A 23,748-nucleotide genomic window follows, 5' to 3' on the forward strand; every position below is an offset into this window, starting at 1 on the left:
CAGCATCTCCATACGCCTATCTGAAATTTCCACTATTGATTTACATAAGTATTTCTATCCCTTTTTATTTTCTTTTTACTATTAATTTTCGAAACCATAAACCAATTTAATCTGCCTAACTGAGATTTACAAGGTGACCATAGCTTGCTTCATACTAACAATCTCTGTGGGATCGACCCTTACTCACGTAAGGTATTACTTGGACGACCCAGTACACTTGCTGGTTAGTTGAACGAAGTTGTGAATTCAAATAGAGCCAATTATTAAATTTTATACAAGTACAAAGAGCACGGATCACAATTTCGTCCACCAAGCACGCTCCTTCTCCTTCTCAACATCAATCTCCAACTTGGCCACCCTAGCGTCCAGCTCATCCTTCAGACCCTTCACCCTAATAAAATCAACCTTGGCCTCCTCTATAAAGGCCTTAGTCGCATGAACTGGGAGTCCTGGATAACTCGAGATAAGGCCGCACCAAGGTTGGCCATCCGAATACTGTTGCTAGCAATGAAATCAAGGTGGTGAAGGATGGAAACATCATCCAGGGGGACTTTTCCATGAGGAGCTATCAACTCTGTAGCAAAACCAATGCCATCAAATTCTTTATCATTCAGATTATACGTCCCAATAGTTTTTTGATGCTGGGAGGCGGGCTAGTAGCATTAGGAGAGGAGGCAGGGCCAGAAGTCACCTGAGATGGATCAGAGGGAACTACCCAAACTCTAGGGGTCAAGATGATCTTTCTCGGATCCTGAGAGTCAGAAGTCGGCTTCTTTGAGGACACTTGAGAAAACCCTTCCCCCGAGGTCTTCGCTAACAAGTTTTGGGCAGCTGTCGCTTTTTAGGCCCTCCGAAAGGCCTTCATGGAGTCTGAAGATTTCACCATCTCTGAAAAGGAAACCAGGAAAGCAAGTTATAACAATAAGGAGGGATAAATTTACAAACAGAAAAAGAAAACCACTTCCATAAGAGGTTGGATGTTACCTAGCTCGGTACGTTGGAGGGAAGGATCTCCCAGAAATCTCTTTGTATCCAGATCAGGAGGTTCCCCCCAATGCTCCTCTAGAACACCCACAAAGGCTTGTTCTACTTCATCCAAACTCTCCCAAGAATACTTGGGAGCTCCTATATCTTTTTGCCAACACAAAAGAAAGGCCGACTCATCATTCTCATCTAAAAAGAAAGGTCGGGCATTCTTGAAAGCTCGGACCTTAAAGTAACAGTTCTTAAAATCTCGAAAGGACTCGTCAAACATTGAAAAAAATTTCTTCCCCTGGGTAGCTCGGAAGGAAAACCAAGAAGCTTTCTTTTTGGACACTCTAGGCTTAGTCAAAACAAAAAGATAAAGAAAATGAGGTGTGGTAGGTCGAACACCTAATTCCTGGCACAATAGCTAGAAAATTTTAATGAAGGCCCAAGAGTTCGGATGAAGTTGGAAAGGGGCCACATTACAACTCCATAAGAGATCGGTCTCAAAAGCAGTAAAAGGGATGGTGATATTCAGCTGACTAAAGAAGTAGTCATAAGCATAGAAGAAGGGTCATTCTTCCTGAGTTAAGGGAGGGAAACTAACCCTCTCCTTAGGATCAGGCGACACCAGTTCATAATTCTTTTCATCATCCATATTGCTACAGATCCTATGGAACCTCCTAAGCCTCACACAGTACTCGGGATCAGCCACGGTCACACACATCAGGACTATTGAATCTAGCCAATTGGCCATACCAGCATGAACTTTGGTAGACATCTCGACATTGATTTTCGTGAAGACATACGCCAACTATCCCTACAGCAAGAAAAAGAAAAAACGGTCACTACCGAAACAACTCAAACAAGAAACAGAGAGTAAGGAAACTAGCGCATAAGGAACATCACAACAAAAAGGCACCCCAGGTTTCACAAAAACACCAACAAGACCAGGGGCACCCTTTAGAGGCAATAAAGATACAAGAACACAGGAAAATCAACAAAATAATGAAGATCCTAATGAAGACCCTAGCCCCTTTGCCAAAAAGGGTGCAACCAAAAACTCATCGCCTAAGGCTTACACGTTCTCAGAACAAAGAAACAGAGATAAAAAAGATCGCAACTTTAAAGAAAAACAAAGATATGCAAAAAGTTTCAACCTTTTCAAAGGGAATCCAGCAAAAAACAACAAAATTTGTACCTAAGAAAGGCATGCAAGGATGAAAGCGATGAGAACAACGACAAATAAAGCATACAAAAAAGAAAAAGCATGAAGAAAAGTACCAACCTGCGATGAAGAAAACGAGTAGTAAGCCACATCAAAGGCAGTAAAGGCTCCAAAAATCCAAAAAAGGAATGACCTTGAGGACTGGTCGGCGAAATTGTGAACAATACTTTTTCACAACTCAAATAATCCCCGGTAATGGCTCCAAGAACTTGGTGCGCCTAATACCATGGCATTACACAACTTCGCACAACTAACCAGCAAGTGTACTGGGTCGTCCAAGTAATAAAACCTTACGTGAGTAAGGGTCGATCCCACGGAGATTGTTAGTATTGAAGCAAGCTATGGTCATCTTGTAAATCTTAGTCAGGCAGACTCAAATGTATATGATGATGATAAACGAAAATAACAGAAAAGGTAAAGATAGAGATACTTATGTATATCATTGGTGTATGAGCTTCAGACAAGTGTATGAAGATGCCTTCCCTTCCGTCTCTCTGCTTTCCTACAGTCTTCATCCAATCCTTCTTACTCCTTTCCATGGCAAACTTGTGTAGGGTCTCACTGTTGTCAGCAGCTACCTCCCATCCGCGCAGTGAAAGCTAATGCAGAGCACTCTGTCACAGTGCCGCCAATCACCGGTTTGGTTCCCTCCCCTACCGGAATAGAATCACTCTTTTGCGTCTGTCACTAACGCCCAGTAGGTTACAGGTTTGAAGCACGTCACAGTCATTCAGTCATTGAATCCTACTCAGAACACCACAGACAAGGTTAGACCTTCCGGATTCTCTTGAATGCCGCCATCAGTTCTTGCCTATACCACGAAGACTCTGATCTCATGGAATGGCTGGCTCGTTTGTCAGGCGAGCACTCGGTTGTCAGGCGATCAACCATGCATCATGCAATCAGAAATCCAAGAGATATTCACTAAAGCCTCGAATGCTTGTAGAACAAGAATGGTTGTCAGTCACCTTGTTCATAGGTTGAAGAACGAGTGATATCTTAGATAAAGAACAAGTGGAATTTGAATGGAAGAACAATAGTAATTGCATTAATACTCGAGGTACAGCAGAGCTCCACACCCTTAATCTATGGTGTGTAGAAACTCCACCGTTGAAAATACATAAGAACATAGTCTAGGCATGGCCGAATGGCCAGCCTCCCAAGGTGAGTTCAATCATAAAAACATGATCAAAAGGCTCTCTATATATCTAATACAATAGTAAAAGGTCCTATTTATAGAAAACTAGTAGCCTAAGGTGTACAAGAATGAGTAAATGACATAAAAATCCACTTCCGGGCCCACTTGGTGTGTGCTTGGGCTGAGCAATCAAGGAAATTCGTGTAGAGACGTTTTCTGGAGTTAAACGCCAGCTCCCATGCCAGTTTGGGCGTTTAACTCCAACTTTTAATCCTGTTCCGGCGTTTAACGCTGGAATTTCTGAGGCCGGATTGCTTCGCGGGTTTGGGCCATCAAATCTTGGATAAAGTATGGACTATTATATTGCTGGAAAGCCCTGGATGTCTACTTTCCAACGCCGTTGAGAGCGCGCCAATTGGGCTTCTGTAGCTCCAGAAAATCCACTTCGAGTGCAGGGAGGTCAGAATCCAACAGCATCTGCAGTCCTTTTTGGTCTCTGAATCAGATTTTTGCTCAAGTCCCTCAATTTCAGCCAGAAAATACCTGAAATCACAGAAAAACACACAAACTCATAGTAAAGTCCAGAAAAGTGAATTTTAATTAAAAACTAATAAAAATATACTAAAATCTAACTAAAGGATATCAAAAACATACTAAAAACAATGCCAAAAAGTATACAAATTATCCGCTCATCACAACACCAAACTTAAATTGTTGCTTGTCCTCAAGCAACTGAAAATCAAATAAGATAAAAAGAAGAGAATATGCAATGAATTCCAAAAACATCTGTGAAGATCAGTATTAATTAGATGAGCGGGGCTTTTAACTTTTTGCCTCTGAACAGTTTTGGCATCTCAATCTATCCTTTGAAATTCAGAATGGTTGGCTTCTTTAGGAACTCAGAGTCCAGATAGTGTTAATGATTCTCCTAGTGAAGTATGATGATTCTTGAACATAGCTATTTATTGAGTCTTGGCTGTGGCCCAAAGCACTCTGTCTTCCAGTATTACCACCGGATACATACATGCCACAGACACATAATTGGGTGAACCTTTTCAGATTGTGACTCAGCTTTGCTAAAGTCCCCAATTAGAGGTGTCCAGGGTTCTTAAGCACACTCTTATTTACCTTGGATCACAACTCTTATTCTTTCTTTTTTTTTTTTTTTTTTTTTTTCGATTTTTTTTTTTTTTTTTTTTTGAATAGCTTTTTCTTGCTTCAAGAATCATTTTATTGATTTTTCAGATCCTCAGTAACATGTCTCCTTTTTCATCATTCTTTCAAGAGCCAACATTCATGAACCACAAATTCAAGATACATATGCACTGTTTAAGCATACATTCAGAGAACAAAAATATTGCCACCACATCAAAATAATTAAACTATTATAAAATTCAAAATTCATGCAATTCTTCCTTTTTCAATTAAGCACATTTTTATTCAAGAAAGGTGATGGATTCATAGGACATTCATAACTTTAAGGCATAGACACTAAGACACTAATGATCATAAGACACAAACATGGATAACATAAAGCATAGAATTCGAAAAACAGAGAGATAAAGAACAAGGAAATCAAGGAATGGGTCCACCTTAGTGATGGCGGCTCTTCCTTGCTTTTGAAGGTCCTATGGAGTGCTTGAGCTCCTCAATGTCTCTTCCTTGTCTTTGTTGTTCCTCCCTCATGATTCTTTGATCTTTTCTAATCTCATGAAGGATGATGGAGTGTTCTTGGTGCTCCACCCTTAGTTGTCCCATGTTGGAACTCAACTCTCCTAGGGAGGTGTTTAGTTGCTCCCAATAGTGGTGTGGAGGAAAGTGCATCCCTTGAGGTATCTCAGGGATCTCATGGTGAGAAGGCTCTCTTGTGTACTCCATCCTTTGTTTAGTGATGGGCTTGTCCTCATCAATGGGGGTGTCTCCCTCTATGTCAACTCCTACTGAATAACAGAGGTGACAAATGAGATGAGGAAAGGCTAACCTTGCCACAGTGGAGGTCTTGTCCGCCACTTTATAGAGTTCTTGAGCTATAACCTCATGAACTTCTATTTCTTCTCCAATCATGATACTATGGATCATGATGGCCCGGTCTATGGTCACTTCGGACCGGTTGCTAGTGGGAATGATTGAGCGTTGTATGAACTCTAACCATCCTCTAGCTACGGGCTTGAGGTCATGCCTTCTTAATTGAACCGGCTTTCCTCTTGAGTCTTGCCTCCATTGTGCGCCCTCTTCACATATGACTGTGAGGACTTGGTCCAACCTTTGATCAAAGTTGACCCTTCTAGTGTAAGGATGCTCATCTCCTTGCATCATGGGCAAGTTGAACGCCATCCTCACACTCTCCGGACTGAAATCCAAGTATTTCCCCCGAACCATAGTAAGATAATTCTTTGGATTCGGGTTCACACTTTGGTCATGGTTCTTGGTGATCCATGCATTGGCATAGAACTCTTGAACCATCAAGATTCCGACTTGTTGAATGGGGTTGGTAAGTACTTCCCAACCTCTTCTTCGGATCTCATGGCGGATCTCCGGATATTCACCCTTTTTGAGTGAAAAAGGGACTTCGGGGATCACCTTCTTCAAGGCCACAACTTCATAGAAGTGGTCTTGATGCACCTTTGAGAGGAATCTATCCATCTCCCATGACTCGGAGGTGGAAGCCTTTGCCTTCCCTTTCCTCTTTTTAGAGGTTTCTCCGGCCTTTGGTGCCATAATGGTTATGGAAAAACGAAAAAGCAACGCTTTTACCACACCAAACTTAAAATGTTTGCTCGTCCTCGAGCAAAAGAAGAAAGAAGGGAGTAGAAGAAGAAGAAATGAGGAAGAGGGAGATGGAGGTGTATTCGGCCAAAGGGGGAGAGAAGTGGTGTTTAGGTTGTGTGGAAATGAAGGGTGTAAAGAGGGGTTTATATAGGAGAGAGGGGGATGAAAGTTCGGTCATTTGAGGGTGGGTTTGGGAGGGAAAGTGGTTTGAATTTGAAGTGTGAGGTTGGTGGGGTTTTATGAAGGATGGATGTGAGTGGTGAAGAGAAAGATGGGATTTGATAGGTGAGGGTTTTTGGGGAAGAGGTGTTGAGGTGATTGGTGAATGGGGGAAGAAGAGAGAGTGATTGTAGGGTCCTGTGGGGTCCACAGATCCTGTAGTAGGGTCCTGTGGGGTCCACAGATCCTGTAGTGTCAAGGAAAAGGCATCCCTGCACCAATTGGCACCAAAATCCACGTTTTGGGCCAATTCTGGCGTTAAACGCCGGGCTGATGCCCATTCCTGGCGTTTAACGCCAGGTTTTATACCTTTACTGGCGTTTAACGCCAGTTTGGTGCCCCTTTCTGGCGTTAAACGCCCAGAAAGGTGCCAGACTGGGCGTTAAACGCCCATCTGCTAGGCTGACTGGCGTTTGAACGCCAGCAGCATCTTCCTCCAGGGTGTGCTGTTTTTCTTCCTGTTTTTCATTCTGTTTTTGCTTTTTTCATTATTTTTATGACTTCTTATGATCATCAACCTACAAAAAAGATAAAATAACAAAAGAAAATAATTAATTATAAAACATTGGGTTGCCTCCCAACAAGCGCTTCTTTACTGTCACTAGCTTGACAGAGGTCTCTCATGGAGCCTCAGAAATGCTCAGAACCTTGTTGGAACCTCCCAACACCAAACTTAGAGTTTGAATGTGGGGTTTCAACACCAAACTTAGAGTTTGATTGTGGCCTCCCAACACCAAACTTAGAGTTTGACTGTGGGGGCTCTGTTTGGCTCTGTTTTGAGAGAAGCTCTTCATGCTTCTTCTCCATGATGATAGAGGGATATCCTTGGGCCTTAAACACCATGGATTCTTCATTCACTTGAATGATCAACTCTCCTCCATCAACATCAATCACAGCCTTTGCTGTGGCTAGGAATGGTCTGCCAAGGATGATGGATTCATCCATGCACTTCCCAGTCTCTAGGACTATGAAATCAGTAGGGATGTAATGGTCTTCAACCTTAACCAGAACATCCTCTACAAGTCCATAGGCTTGTTTTCTTGAGTTGTCTGCCATCTCTAGTGAGATTTTTGCAGCTTGCACCTCAAAGATCCCTAATTTCTCCATTACAGAGAGGGGCATGAGGTTCACACTTGACCCTAAGTCACACAAGGCCTTCTTGAAGGTCATGGTGCCTATGGTACAAGGTATAGAAAACTTCCCAGGATCCTGCCTCTTTTGAGGCAGTTTCTGCCTAGACAAGTTATCCAGTTCTTTGGTGAGCAAGGGAGGTTCATCTTCCCAAGTCTCATTTCCAAATAACTTGTCATTTAGCTTCATGATTGCTCCAAGGTATTTAGCAACTTGCTCTTCAGTGACATACTCATCCTCTTCAGAGGAAGAATACTCATCAGAGCTCATGAAAGGCAGTAGTAAGTCCAAGGGAATCTCTATGGTCTCAGTTTGAGCCTCAGATTCCCAAGGTTCCTCATTGGGGAACTCACTGGAGGCCAGTGCACGCCCATTGAGGTCTTCCTTAGTGGCGTTCACTGCCTCTTCTTCCTCCCAGAATTCGGCCATATTGATGGCTTTGCACTCTCCTTTTGGATTTTCTTCAGTGTTACTTGGGAGAGTGCTTGGAGGAAGTTCAGTAATTTTCTTGCTCAGCTGACCCACTTGTCCTTCCAAGTTTCTAATGGAGGATCTTGTTTCATTCATGAAACTTTGAGTGGTCTTTATTAGATCAGAGACCATGGTTGCTAAGTCAGAATTATTCTGCTTAGAACTCTCTGTCTGTTGCTGAGAAGATGATGGAAAAGGCTTGCTATTGCTAAGCCTGTTTCTTCCACCATTATTATTGAAACCTTGTTGAGGTCTCTCTTGATTCTTCCATGAGAGGTTTGGGTGATTTCTCCATGAAGAATTATAGGTATTACCATAGGGTTCTCCTAAGTAATTCACCTCTTCCATGGAAGGGTTCTCAGGATCATAGGCTTCTTCCTCAGATGAAGCATCCTTAGTACTGTTTGGTGCATTTTGCATTCCAGACAGACTTTGAGAAATCAAATTGACTTGTTGAGTCAATATTTTGTTCTGAGCCAATATGGCATTCAGAGCATCAATCTCAAGAACTCCTTTCTTCTGACCAGTCCCATTGTTCACAGGATTCCTCTCAGAAGTGTACATGAATTGGTTATTTGCAACCATTTCAATCAGTTCTTGAGCTTCTGCAGGCGTCTTCTTCAAATGAAGAGATCCTCCTGCAGAGCTATCCAAAGACATCTTGGATAGTTCAGAGATACCATCATAGAAAATACCTATGATGCTCCATTCAGAAAGCATGTCAGATGGACATCTTCTGATTAATTGTTTGTATCTTTCCCAAGCTTCATAGAGGGATTCTCCATCCTTCTGTCTGAAGGTTTGGACTTCCACTCTAAGCTTACTCCATCTTTGTGGAGGAAAGAACTTTGCCAAGAAGGCATTGACTAGCTTTTCCCAAGAGTCCAGGCTTTCTTTAGGTTGAGAGTCCAACCATATTCTAGCTCTGTCTCTCACAGCAAAAGGGAATAGCATCAGTCTATAGACCTCAGGGTTAACCCCATTAGTCTTGACTGTGTCACAGATTTGCAAGAACTCAGCTAAAAACTGATGAGGATCTTCCATTGGAAGTCCATGAAACTTGCAATTCTGTTGCATTAGAGAAACTAATTGAGGCTTAAGCTCAAAGTTGTTTGCTCCAATGGCAGGGATTGAGATGCTTCTCCCATAGAAATCAGGAGTAGGTGCAGTAAAGTCACCAAGCACCTTCCTTGCATTGTTGGCATTGTTGTTGTTTTCGGCTGCCATGTCTTCTCCCTTGAAGAATTCGGTCAAGCCCTCTAAAGAGAGTTGTGCTTTGGCTTCTCTTAGCTTTCTCTTCAAGGTCCTTTCAGGTTCAGGATCAGCTTCAACAAGAATGCCTTTGTCTCTGCTTCTGCTCATAAGAAATAGAAAAAGAAGAAGAGAATGTGGAATCCTCTATGTCACAGTATAGAGATTCCTTGAAATGTCAGAGGAAAAGAGAAATAGTAAGAAGAAGGAGAATTCGAATTTTAATAGATAAAATTCGAATTGTGCATTTAGAAGGAGTAGTACTCCATAAATAGAAGGATGTGGGAAGGAGGGAAGAGAATTTTCGAAAATTCAATTAAAAAAATTTTAAAACATTTTGAAAAATGTTAATTGATTTTCGAAAAATCAAAGTGGAAAAGAGATAAAGTGATTTTTGAAAAGATTTGAAATTAGAAATTAAAAAGATTGATTGAGAACTATTTTGAAAAAGATGTGGTTAAAAAGATTTAATTGAAAAGTTATGGGTTTAAAAAGATGTGATTGAGAAGATATGATTTGAAAACATTTTTAAAAGATATGATTTGAAAACAATTTGAAAAGATATGATTTTGAAAATTGATGACTTGCCTAACAAGAAAAGATATGATTGAAACATTTAAACCTCTCTCAACAGAAAAGGCAACAATCTTGTGATGTTCAATCAAATCATTAATTGTTGGTAAGTATCTTTTTAAAAGGAAAGAAATTGAATTTGAAAACATTTGATTGAAAAGATTTGATTTGAAAAAGATTTGATTTGAAAAACTAAGAAAAATTGATTTTGAAAACAAAATCTTCCCCCTGGCACCATCCTGGCGTTAAACGCCCAGAATGGTATACATTCTGGCGTTTAACGCCCAAAATGCACCCCTTTTGGGCGTTAAACGCCCAACCAGGTGCCCTGGCTGGCGTTTAAACGCCAGTCTGCCTTCTTCACTGGGCATTTTTGAATGCTCAGCTTTTTCTGTATAATTCCTCTGCAGTTGGTTCTGAATCTTCAATTCCTTGTATCATTGACTTGAAAAGACTCAAATTAAAAATATTTTTGGATTTTTCTATTAATCAAAATGCAACAAGAATCAAATAACAATGCATGCAAGACACCAAACTTAGCAGTTTGTGCACTACTGACACTAACAATATGAGAATGCATATGAGACACACAAAATACTTCAAGTCAATAGAATTCAAAGATCAAAACAAGAAATATATGCATGAATTCGAAAATTATAACAAAAACATGCATTTGACACTAAACTTAAGATGAGACTCTAGACTCAAACAAGAAACATAAAATCTTTTTGGTCTTTTTATGGTTTTATAAATTTTTTTTGTGTTTTTCGAAAATTAAGTGGAAAAAAGGCATCAAAATTCTTAATGAGAATTCCAGGAATCAGTGCAATGCTAGTCTAAGACTCCGGTCCAGGAATTAGACATGGCTTCACAGCCAGCCAAGCTTCCAAGGAAAGCTTCGGTCCAAAACACTAGACATGACCAAAGGTCAGCCAAATCTTAGCAAATCACTGCTCCAAGAGCAAGATTGATACGAAATCAACAAGCTCTTGTGGTGATAAGTTGAAACCTCGGTCCAATCAGATTAGACATGGCTTCTCAGCCAGCCAGATTTCAACAAATCATCATGAAACTCTAGAATTCACCTTCAAGAATTTCGAAAAAAATACCTAATCTAAGCAACAAGATGAACCGTCAGTTGTCCAGCCTAAACAATCCCGGGCAATAACACCAAGAACTTGATGTTGTTGCCGGATCTTGGCATCTGATGTTACCACAAGCTTGCTCAAAACATGAACAATCCCCGGCAACGGCGCCAAAAACTTGGTCGGCGAAATTGTGAACAATACTTTTTCACAACTCAAATAATCCCCGGTAATGGCTCCAAGAACTTGGTGCGCCTAATACCATGGCATTACACAACTTCGCACAACTAACCAGCAAGTGTACTGGGTCGTCCAAGTAATAAAACCTTACGTGAGTAAGGGTCGATCCCACGGAGATTGTTAGTATTGAAGCAAGCTATGGTCATCTTGTAAATCTTAGTCAGGCAGACTCAAATGTATATGATGATGATAAACGAAAATAACAGAAAAGGTAAAGATAGAGATACTTATGTATATCATTGGTGTATGAGCTTCAGACAAGTGTATGAAGATGCCTTCCCTTCCGTCTCTCTGCTTTCCTACAGTCTTCATCCAATCCTTCTTACTCCTTTCCATGGCAAACTTGTGTAGGGTCTCACTGTTGTCAGCAGCTACCTCCCATCCGCGCAGTGAAAGCTAATGCAGAGCACTCTGTCACAGTGCCGCCAATCACCGGTTTGGTTCCCTCCCCTACCGGAATAGAATCACTCTTTTGCGTCTGTCACTAACGCCCAGTAGGTTACAGGTTTGAAGCACGTCACAGTCATTCAGTCATTGAATCCTACTCAGAACACCACAGACAAGGTTAGACCTTCCGGATTCTCTTGAATGCCGCCATCAGTTCTTGCCTATACCACGAAGACTCTGATCTCATGGAATGGCTGGCTCGTTTGTCAGGCGAGCACTCGGTTGTCAGGCGATCAACCATGCATCATGCAATCAGAAATCCAAGAGATATTCACTAAAGCCTCGAATGCTTGTAGAACAAGAATGGTTGTCAGTCACCTTGTTCATAGGTTGAAGAACGAGTGATATCTTAGATAAAGAACAAGTGGAATTTGAATGGAAGAACAATAGTAATTGCATTAATACTCGAGGTACAGCAGAGCTCCACACCCTTAATCTATGGTGTGTAGAAACTCCACCGTTGAAAATACATAAGAACATAGTCTAGGCATGGCCGAATGGCCAGCCTCCCAAGGTGAGTTCAATCATAAAAACATGATCAAAAGGCTCTCTATATATCTAATACAATAGTAAAAGGTCCTATTTATAGAAAACTAGTAGCCTAAGGTGTACAAGAATGAGTAAATGACATAAAAATCCACTTCCGGGCCCACTTGGTGTGTGCTTGGGCTGAGCAATCAAGGAAATTCGTGTAGAGACGTTTTCTGGAGTTAAACGCCAGCTCCCATGCCAGTTTGGGCGTTTAACTCCAACTTTTAATCCTGTTCCGGCGTTTAACGCTGGAATTTCTGAGGCCGGATTGCTTCGCGGGTTTGGGCCATCAAATCTTGGATAAAGTATGGACTATTATATATTGCTGGAAAGCCCTGGATGTCTACTTTCCAACGCCGTTGAGAGCGCGCCAATTGGGCTTCTGTAGCTCCAGAAAATCCACTTCGAGTGCAGGGAGGTCAGAATCCAACAGCATCTGCAGTCCTTTTTGGTCTCTGAATCAGATTTTTGCTCAAGTCCCTCAATTTCAGCCAGAAAATACCTGAAATCACAGAAAAACACACAAACTCATAGTAAAGTCCAGAAAAGTGAATTTTAATTAAAAACTAATAAAAATATACTAAAATCTAACTAAAGGATATCAAAAACATACTAAAAATAATGCCAAAAAGTATACAAATTATCCGCTCATCAAGGACGAAAGGAAGGAAGTCTCTATCACTGAGCAAAAGAAGTGCACGAACAAATCCAAAAGCAAAAGAGAAACGACCAGAAGTTCAAAGGATGAAACGCAATAGGAGGAAGAAGGAAACCGAAACGGGGCAAAACCTTTTCTTTGATTTCAAACAAAGTGCAAAGAGGGAAAAGAAACGGCAAAACAAAAATAAAAGTATAATCAATGGGCATTAAAGGCACGTGCGTATTCCCAAGAGAAATAAACACGGCAAAAGAAACAAAAAACAAAAAAACGCTTCGTATTTAAACTTAGCGTAAAACTTGCAAACAGAAGTACAACTTGGACCAAGATGCTTGAGCACAACTTCCCCAAAGAGATCAAAGTTCAGAAAGCATGACCTCATGGAAAAGTCTGAGCTCAAGCAGGGGCACTGTTCATACGCTAGGTCGAGCTAGGCAAGCCGGATTGGATGAAGACAAGAAGCGACCGACTTACAAAGGTTGGTCGACACTGACCTCTACCCAAAGAGCTCGGCCAAATTGCTCCAAGGGCCCAAGTAGGCCCAAAGCAGAAGATCATAGCCCACCTAAAGGCGGCTGGCCTAAGATATGGGGACTCACCCATAAAAGATAAGATAAGATAACAAACTTATCTTAAGGGAGGTCATTCCAGACTACTATAAATATACTAAAGCACCCAGGTATAACTCATACTCTGATTCCACACAAAAAACCTGCTTAAAGCCCTTGCTGACTTAAGCATCGGAGTCTCTTACAGGTACCACCACCCTCCAGTGATCAAGGATCAGCAACATCTCAAGGCTCAGCAAGTCAGACACGACAGCTCCAGCCACTACAACAGATCTCCTCCGAGATCGACCTTCAGTTTCAGGTAACCCTCGAAACACTTCTCAAATACAATAAATGAATGTGTAGCTCCAAAGTCAAATGAGGCATTCAAAGTTTTACTGGCTATCTCACAGTTACCTCTAATCAGTGTGTCTGACCCCTCAGCGCCTACTATAGAAGTAGTGTATACTCTCCCTAACTGCTGCACCCTGCCAGTCTCATACCTCTTCTTCTCTGGGCAGTTATTTGCCAAGTGTTTGGGATGTCCACAGGAATAACATACTTCAGTTCCAAACTTGCACAGAACTCCTGGATGGTACTTCCTACATCTGTGACAACTCAAATCCTGCTGTGGCTACTTCCCATGACTTCTTCCTTGATTAGCATTGGCATTTGGTCTCCTGAAGATTTGGTCTCCTGAAGTTGCCTTGTCCTTGATTATTCTGAGGAACAAAGCCGCCAGGGCTTGAATTGTCTGCCCTTTGGTGCAAAATTCCTCCCTGAAGTCCTCTGGAAAGGCATCCTCATACTTCCCTTTTCTGTTGCAACCTTTCTCACACACTCCTCAGCCACCCTGCTCTTATTCACGAGTTCAGAGAACACCCAGATCTCCATAGGTGCAACGAAGCTCAGAATATCGCTCTGAAGACCTCCCTCATACTTGATGCATTTCCACTCAGCAAAGTTCTCAGGAGCTCCCTGACAAATCCATGAAAAATGGCACAATTTCTCAAATCTGCTAGTGTCCTCAGTAATGGTCATCTGGCCTTGTTTCAGCTGAAGAAGTTCAAGTTTCTTAGCATTTCTGACTGAACTGGGAAAGTACTTCTTGTAAAACTCTATTCGAAACAAATCCAAAGAAATTATAACCCCATCAGAGATTTTTATATTAATTGAGAACCTTTTTATTAGTAATTTAAAATTTTTGTGATTGAAAAATAATGAGAATTTTATCTGCTTTAATTTAAATAATTAGATTTTAGAATTTTATTTTATGATTTAAAGGAAATTAATTTAATTATTTCTAGTTATTGAATTAAAGTATTTATTTAAAAATAAATTTATAAATTAATAATTAATATAGTAATTTTTATAAATATTAGTGTTGGATTAAAATTAATTTTTAATTTACTCTACTATCCCTAAATTTTATTATAATTACCTCAACTGCCTCAATTCTAACCCTAATTTCAAAACACACACAAAATCCTAATCTCCACCGCCATTTACCACCGCCACACCGCTTTCCCTTTCTTCTAACATGCCAACACACAGCAACAGAAATCAGAAGCAAGAAAGAAAAGGGAGAGAGAGAGAGATCCTAGAGTGAGACTGCGATGGGAAAGAGAGAAAATAGGAGGGGGAACTGCTACCGCACCGCCACCGCGTCTTAATGCAGTCGTCGTCTTCCCGGTGGAGCCTTGCGCGAGAGAGGAAGGTCGAAAGAAAGATAGAGAATCGAGAGAGAAGAGGAAGCAGCGCTGTCACCCAGCCGCCGTGCCTCCTTACTCCCGTCGAGTCACCCATTCCCATCATTGTTCCGGCGCCGTGGAGCCATCGCTGCCATTATCACGAGCCACACATCATCGCCGTTAGATCCATGTCGTGTCGCCATGGCCGGAGCTTCTGCCGTCGCCGAGGAAGCTCGCAAAGGGAGAGAAGGAACCACGAGCTAGAGGAGCCGTTGTCGTTGCCGTTGTTGCTGCCGCTGCCACTGTGACCGCGGGTAGAGTCCGCCGTCGAGCTGTGTGCCACTGATGGTGGTGAACCAAACGTTTCCCTTGATGTTGGAAAAGAACACCGGAGTTGCTATTCTGGTTCCAATTCCTCCATTTTTAAAACTGTAACCCTCTCATCCTTATTCTGCTTCAAACTTGTTTCTTTGCCATGTTCTTGTTCTAATCATAGTCAGATATATTCTTGTTTTAGTTCTGTCACTTTGCTTCTAAATTTCTGTTACAACTAGTATTGGTGTCGATGCTGTTTTGGGACTATTGTAGATGTTGCTGGTTATGTGTGAGGTTACTGCTACAGCGAGATAGGGAAAAAAAGAATTTGTCGCAGTTATAGATTTCTTCGAGTTCCGGTTAATTAAGGCAGGAAATTTATTTTAAAATTAACTGTTTAAATTTATGAATGCCGATGAAGTTTAGTGAGTAATTGCAAATAATTTGTGAATTTTTTGTGTGATTACTTGATAGAAATCAACTTGGTTTTGTTTTTATGAGTGATTAATTGGCGGAATTAGCTTTGTTTGAGGTTTAAAAAAATGTGATTGGTGTGGTATTGAGACTGATTTTGACTTGAGGTTGTGATTTGTGAATAATGAATTAATTGTTTGAAAGTGATTAATTACTCGAATTTCTGGTTATGCTGACTTCTTGATTTAGTTGTGGAATTGAGATTTATTTGGATATTGTTGCAAACTTGTTTGAGAATCATTGGTTACCGGATATGTTAATTTAATTTGACTGGATAATATTGTGTTAAGTGTTGAATTGATTTAGGCTTGTGCTCGGTCTGAAATTATTGTAATGATAGTTTAATTGTGACTGTTTTCTGAATATTAAGAATGAGTGCTTGTTGTAAATTTTGGTTATATTATCAATAAATTTGGTCACTAAATTGAATGGGTTGGGAACCTTGTTGTTCTAATTGTTGTTGAGAAGAAGATTAGTGAATTGTGGAGATTGAGGTTTGATGAACCAAAAACAGATTGAGGCTGGATTTCTAAACTGATTTCTTAAAATTGATTTCTTAACTGAAACAGTAATTTTGAGGGTTATAAATAATTTAAAATTACTAAAATTATATGGCTATAAAATATGTTGATGATTAAAAATTCTGTTGATTTGGTAAAACAATATTTTATTTTAATCGAATTGAAACTGTTAAAACTATTTTTGCTTATTCAAGTTTCTATTATCATATGTGTGTATTTGTTGTTAAAACCGTTAATCTTCTTCTCAATTCTAATCCACCACTACTAAAAGTTCAGATTTACACTCATATTTGCCATACCCAGAAAGTATTCGCTGTTTTTAATATAAAAAGTTTACTTTTTAGAGAACTGGATAGATTTGGATTCTTTGTTTTGTGTGTTATCCATAGTCAAAGATCTAAGTTTTTTGGGTTTGGTCTCTTTGTGTAAAAAGGGTGACTCATGTTAAGGGATTTCATAGATCTGGAATTTGTGGTTTTGACCTTGTGAATTTGAGTTCGTACAAATAGGTAAGAGTTAGAAAGACTATGTTCGAATGATTGTATTACTTAGAATACTTATGCTTATGTAATAATATCTACTAACACAAGTTGGTTAATGATATAAGTGCTGAATATTCTATTTCCTTTTTTTCGCCTAATTGTGTTGTTGTAAGGCATTATGATGCTTGCTCACATTGCTTTTTAGTTAAATAGTATCCATCAATTAAGATTTCAGGATTTGATATATGCATGATGTTACCTATTAATTAATGAAAAAATTGAATGTTGATGCGATTTGTTTAATGTTTTTTTCTTATCCAAATTTTGTTTGTTTGTTTTGTTACATATATTGTAGGTATCAAGGCTTTTTTTAAAAAATAGGTTCTGATCTGAAAGTTGAAATTCCAAGAAAACTCCTATTTTTGTTGTTATTAGTTTAATTAGTTTTAATTTAGGTCTTTTGTGAAATTGTTATGAGTGTCAAAATAGGTAAAAGTTAATGTTGCATTCTTTTAGAATTAAATTGAATAATTAATATATAGTTCAACACAAAGTTATCATCATTGAATTATTATATTTTATTGAAATCATATTAAACAACAAGGACTGTTATATGAAATTTGGTTATGTTAGTGTTAATTATTTGAAGTACAACTAAGAAGAGAAAAAAAATTGAAGTCTTCATGCAGACTTTCTTTTTCATTTTTCTGTTGGGATAATTTAATTACTTTCATGCAATTGAATTCAAAGTTCTTGTATTTTGATGGAGATAATTATGTAGGGAATGCTTTTTTTATCTTTTTCTTTTCGTTTCTTTTAGGATTAGTATTTGTTAATTGATTATTTTGTTTTCCTACTCTCGAATATTCTTTACCTTCTCTTGAAATTTTTTTTTGGCTTTGTTGTGTACAGGATAATTTTTTTCGCACTGGTAAAGACAACAGGAGTTGACTAGTTGCTGCGGCACTGTTTATAACAACTTCGAATGTTCTTTACTTTTTGATAAAAGACTTTATCCGATATTACATGTAATGGATAAATTACACTTTATTTTGATTAGTGTTGTAATGGATATCTAATTTTTAATGAAATTTGTATGATTTAGTTTTATTGAATTTCTCATTCTTAGAATTATTTTGTGATTATCATCATTTTGGGATGTGATTATACTTTTAAAAAAAATTAAATTTTATAAAACAAAATAGACTATGGTCACCATTTAAAAATAGGGTGACCATAGATAAGCTATGACCACGGTGAAAACGGTGACCATAGATAAGGCTATGGTCACGGCGAAAAATCGTGACTATAGATAAAGCTATGGTCACGGTTTTAAGGAAGGGTGACCATAGATAAGCTATGGTCACGAAATCGTGACCATAGCCTTAGCTATGGTCACGGTTTTAAGGTGGGGTGACCATAGAGGCTATGGTCACGGCAAAAAATTGTGACCATAGATAAGGCTATGGTCACGGTTTAAGGAGGGGTGACCATAGAAGCAATGGTCACGGTGAAAACCGTGACCATAGCTAAGGCTATGGTCACGATTTTAGGTGGAGTAACCATAGAGGCTATGGTCATGGCCAAAACCGTGACCACAGATAAGGCTATGGTCACGGTTTTAGAGAGGGGTGACCATAGAGGCTATGGTCACGGTTTTAAGGAGGAGTGACCATAGAGGCTATAGTCATAGTGAAAACTGTGACCATAGATAAGGCTATGGTCACGGTTTTTACGCGTCCATAGATTAACCTATGGTCACGGTGAAAAAACGTGGCTTAAAGTGTCAGATTTTGAAAATTGAAACCGTGCCCATAGATAAAAAAAAAAACGTGATCATAGACCTGGCCACAAGAGAATAGGCCACGGTAAGAATCCGTGACCATAAGTCCAAAACCGTGACCATAGATCTATGGTTACCCTTTTTACTAGCTATTACCGTGATCATAGGCCTTTTTTGTAGTGATGGATGGGATATGAATACTCGAACTCAAAGTGGGAATAAAGTATCATGCTGGACATATTTTAGCTACATGCTCCAGGAACAAACTCATATTTGTTACATAATTTATAGACTTCCTTAGATGATATATAGTTTGAACCAATACATCATTTCACAATTTCTAACCATTTTTTAATATCCTCAAAATTCACAGATCCGCCCCGATGATCACTCAACAGTTTTGCAAGTGGGGCGACTTCTTTAACAATATGTTGTTGACAACTATGTGAAAATAGAAACATGCAAGTTAAGATGGGTTTGATAAAGACAACAGAAATTTTGAACTGAACTATATCAAGGCTTACAAGATGCTTTGCACATAGGAGAGATTAATGTTGGTAAATATTTTTTGATTTAATAACTACACGATTGATCATTACGTGTTCCTGAAGTTAAAATTTCAAACTAATAATACTTTCGTTAGTAGAAAATGTTGGCAGAGTCGTTCGTAGACAATGGTCGAGACATTATCCAATGGTACGAGGATGGAATGGCTATTATTTTTAAAGAAGACAAACCACATATTTTTCTCGCTAAAACATGCAATTCATCATCGTCAGAAAATAACTTCGGAACTCACCCTAATCAAACTTCACAGGTCCGGATCTAACAATTAGAATTTTTAGAGCCAAATTCAAACAATTAAAGAAGGATGTTATTACCAAATATATATTTAAATGGATAAAAAATTATAAAATATTTAACCAACAGATAAAATTAAGATAGAATCTAAATCCTATTCTATTCTACCTATTACCAATCCTATATACAATTCATGTGAAAAATTTTGAAATCAGGCTAGCCAAATATATATATAAAAAAAAATTAAAATGAAAAAGTGTTGGAAGTAGATCGCTCAATTCACATTTAGTTGCAACGCTATAAACACTGAACGCATTCTTTTTTGACTTTTAACTGCTTATTCTAATAGTTATGAACAACTAACTTTTCAATTTGTTGACCAAAATTAAATTGCAAATGAATTCCACAAATATGTCATGCTGTCAAATTATATTTGGTTTTTTCGTTTCCTAATTTTTCTACGAAGAGAAACTTTGGGAGTAATGGAAAAAATAAATAAATGATAAAACTAGAGGAATAATAAATCAAAGTTATTTTATTATAATTAAAAATACAAAATAAAATAAGTCATAATTAAAATATATAAAATAAAATAATTTTAGATTGTTTTGAACTATTTTTCTATTATTTCTCAAATACTTTTGTAAAATAAAATATTAGGTTGCAAAGCAATATAAGAATAAATTTTTCATTTTTGTCTTAAAAGTCTAGAGAGAGGCCAAGTCAAACAAATTAAACTAATGGCTTGGAAAGTAGTTTCCAAGCTTTTTCTGATACTATCATGCAAAAGAGGTGCTTATATACAAGACTCGTTCAACCAAATTAACTTGACATTTTTTTCTACTTATTAAAAATTCATGTGGAGGGAAAAAACTTTACACTAGTTTATATTTATCGTGAAGAGTATTACTTCCAACATATGGAGTACTTACAAAAAAAATATTTATAAATCGTTAGCTATAACAAAGAATGTTTCAACATTTTTTTAAGTTCAATTTGTTGGAAATCATATGAAATTAAAATATAGATAAAATAGAATAATAAGCGAGTGTAATAGTTGAAAACTAAAAAAATGCTGAGTGTTGTAATAATACATGAAAGTATCCTTGTAATTAATTTACCTTAAACATTTTTACTGAGGATTATGAAAAAAATCTCTTCTAAGGTTCGGTTGATTTGTTTATATGAAATTTTTAAATATTTTTTAAATTAACATTATTTAATTAAATAATGTAATAAACACTCTATATTATTAATATTCCATTATTCCACTGTCAATTTGAGACCTAATAGTACTATAAATTCTATGGTAATACATTATGGCATCCCTCAAGTAGTTTAATAAATTATGACCATGATCCAATTAGAGATACTTATTATTATATTATATATGGTGCCATTTGGATTACTTGGATGCTTACTTCTTTAATTTAGTTCTTTCACAGCTATCTTAGTCAATTAGATTCTTAACTTGTGGAGAGTGCAAATTTAAGCCATAAATTAGAAAAGTTTTATTTATAACACCATTCCAACTAAAGTTGGCCTTTGCTTCCTTTAGCAGGTATGTGATTTTATCCTGTCCTACTAATATATATATATATATATATAATATACTTATTTAAAATATAAAATTAAAGCTTATGAAACTATCATCATATAAAAGTAATATCTCATACAAAAAAAGTACATAGTTATATTTAATTTCTACTAGAACTATCATTGACCATTTATGTTAAAAACGAAAAAAAAATCTGATTTTATAATTTTAAAACACATAAATTTTTAATTAATTAAAAATATAAAAATATCTTTTATTTTTAAAGAGTAAGATATTTAAATTTGTCGATTTAAAATATATAAAGACAAATAAATCTTTAAAAAAAATTAAATATCTTACCTTTTAAATAATAAGAGATGTTTTTATATTTTTAATTAATAAAAAATTTATTTATCTTTAAAATAGAAAACCAAAAATTTATTTATCGTTTTCTCTGTACACCGAGATAGATAATTTGAAGCATGTGAATAAAGCGATTGCTCAATATATGTTATTGAGTCATGCATGCTACATGAATACGGAATTTTTAACTTATCAACTGCTATTTTAGAATTAATTATTGAATTATTACATTTTAAAATATATGACTCAATTGTTATCTTTTTATCATGGTAGTAATATATTTTAAAATAATCATAATTTGATAATAAATTTTTAAAACAGTAACAAATAAATGAAAAGATGTGAATACAAAAATTAATTAACAATAATTGGTCAATAAAATAGAATAAAAAATTTTAAAAAATAAAATAATATATAAATATATTTTCTCTAGTTTCTCACAATGACTTGAATACTACTTGTTTATTTGAGTACTGTTTGAATATTTTGTTTATCTAATACGATACTCCACTTTATTGTGTTAAATTCCCTAAAATAAGAAAAATAGACCCATGGTAAAAAGCCAGAAATCAACTAAGAATAGACCCAAAATTTCAAGGAGGTTTTCACTCTTTTCAAAGTTGCACATTTGCTTATTCAAAAAGTTAGTTGCCGATAATAACAATCTGAAGTATAAAACATATTTAAAATATGTGCATATGAATGACTTTTTTATTAGTTTTAAATTTTTTATCTAGAAAAGTCATCACTAATAAAAAGATGAAGCTTTAGATGGACCCCCTCATCACAGAGTATAGCCCTCACCATAGAATATGGAAGACGCAGGTAAAATAATTACTCGAAGATCCTCAAGACCTCAACCTATTTCATTTTGCTTATAAATTCTGTACCAATAAATGTGTTACTTATACACATCTTTACAAATTTCACATTGGAAAACCAAAATCGTGGCCAAATAATAATTAAAAAAAAAAACAAAAGAATAAATACAAAAGAACCATTTAAGTTGGGTTCATAGAAAGCTCAGTTAAACCGGTAAATGGTGTATTTCTGATGTTGCTGATGGGGCAGTCAGAACTGGTGGTGCAGCTGCTGGAGCAGCCGATGAACTTCCGCCGGCGGCGCTATTAGCCACCCGTGGTGACTTCATTGACGACGCCCTAACGAGAAACGGTGGCGCCATAGTGAAAATCCATCGGTCCGACTTAAAAACCCGGTCTAACCGCCTTGTAGACCGGCCCCTACTACTTCCTTCTCCGCCCCCAGTTCGGTAACCCCTCTTTGAGCTCCCTTCTCTCGGCAAAATAACCAAGCTCCTCGCTCGGTTCAACTGAGGTTCTAGAATCTTCTTCCTCACGTCCAAAGGCAATCTTAAAGTGAACCGCTCTGTGTCCTCACCTGGTTGGACCAGCGAATGCCCGGTCGAATGTGATCTCGGAAACCTCCTCGGCCTCCCCGACCGGGAACCCCTGGTGCGGTTCAAATTCAACGCCTGGTTCATATTCAAACACAATACTTCCCGATCATCAACACTTACCCTTTCATTCTTATTACTCTCCAGATTCTCACTTTCTTGCTCCACAGCAACTACGACGTCGCTTTGGTTCCGCGATTCCAAATTGCGCGGCGAGGACAACTGGTCGTTTGCCAACTCTGAAATCACGACGGCGGCGGCGCCGCGTACGGAGTCTCCCGGTTGTGGGAGGAGGTCGGCTCTGCAAACCGGACACGTGGTGTGAGACTCGAGCCACTCGTCGATACACTCAGGGTGGAATACGTGGTCGCATTTGGGAATCAAACGCAGCGTTTCAGTGTCTTCAAACTCGTTGAGGCACACTGCGCATTCGAGTGCTCCCTTTCCAATCTTGTGGATTTTTACGACTGAGTACTCTAAGGTTGGGAACGAGTGGATGACGGCAGGGTCGAGACCTCGTGGACCGCGGCGGGATCTGCCGGTGGCGACAAGGTGGCGGATGCTGACGGAAGGAGAGTCGGAGCAGTGGCGGATGTAGATGGAGAAGAATCCCATGAGGAAGAGTGCGGAGACGAGGATTACAACTATGATCGCCATGGAAGGGCTGAAACGGTTGTAGTAAGAGTTGTTTTGGTTGTTGTTATCGGATTGTGCTCCGATGAAGGGAAAGAAGAGAAGGAGGTGAAAGAGAAAGGAGGAGAGAAGGATAATTCTGTCATTTGGACAGTTATGCAAAACGGAGGTCATGGTGGTGTTGTTCTTGGTCACTGAACAACGTTGCGTTGAGTTGCAGAGAATAGAAGAAAGAAAATAAGGGTGTGAAGAGTGAAGGGGGTTTAGCTTATAAATGGAAAAAGTGGGAATTGCTGCCACTTGTTGAGGAACGGAAGGTAAGAATGAAGCTGAGGGTTTGTATGTTTGATTGAAATCTAATTAAGTGATTTAAAGTTGTGGTCAGAGACGGTGTACTACGTGGACTAACTTAATGCCGCCGAAGCTTCCATAGAAAATTTTTGGGGGACCAACTCTATTAAGAAGGAAATTAATTAGGA

At 38.2% G+C, this 23,748-nt stretch overlaps 1 protein-coding gene and 1 non-coding gene across 2 annotated transcripts; one reads left to right on the plus strand and one right to left on the minus strand.

Moving 5' to 3' along the window:
- The first annotated feature begins 8,640 nt into the window (after positions 1-8,640).
- On the plus strand, positions 8,641-8,744 carry LOC130952845 (small nucleolar RNA R71). The gene has a single exon (XR_009075020.1). It is a non-coding gene; the product is annotated as a small nucleolar RNA R71 (small nucleolar RNA).
- Positions 8,745-21,911: 13,167 nt separating this feature from the next.
- On the minus strand, positions 21,912-23,601 carry LOC130950699 (E3 ubiquitin-protein ligase ATL6-like). The gene has a single exon (XM_057879257.1). It carries the CDS (start codon positions 23,441-23,443, stop codon positions 22,250-22,252), a length of 1,194 nt encoding a protein of 397 aa, XP_057735240.1. The 5' UTR covers positions 23,444-23,601; the 3' UTR covers positions 21,912-22,249.
- Positions 23,602-23,748: the final 147 nt, after the last annotated feature.

Source organism: Arachis stenosperma, chromosome 9 (assembly GCF_014773155.1).
Source record: "Arachis stenosperma cultivar V10309 chromosome 9, arast.V10309.gnm1.PFL2, whole genome shotgun sequence".
Classification (NCBI taxonomy): domain Eukaryota; kingdom Viridiplantae; phylum Streptophyta; class Magnoliopsida; order Fabales; family Fabaceae; genus Arachis; species Arachis stenosperma.

Bases quoted from the DNA above. Each gene is read 5' to 3' on its own strand.
- LOC130950699 (XM_057879257.1), bottom strand. From the start codon at position 23,443: ATGACCTCCGTTTTGCATAACTGTCCAAATGACAGAATTATCCTTCTC.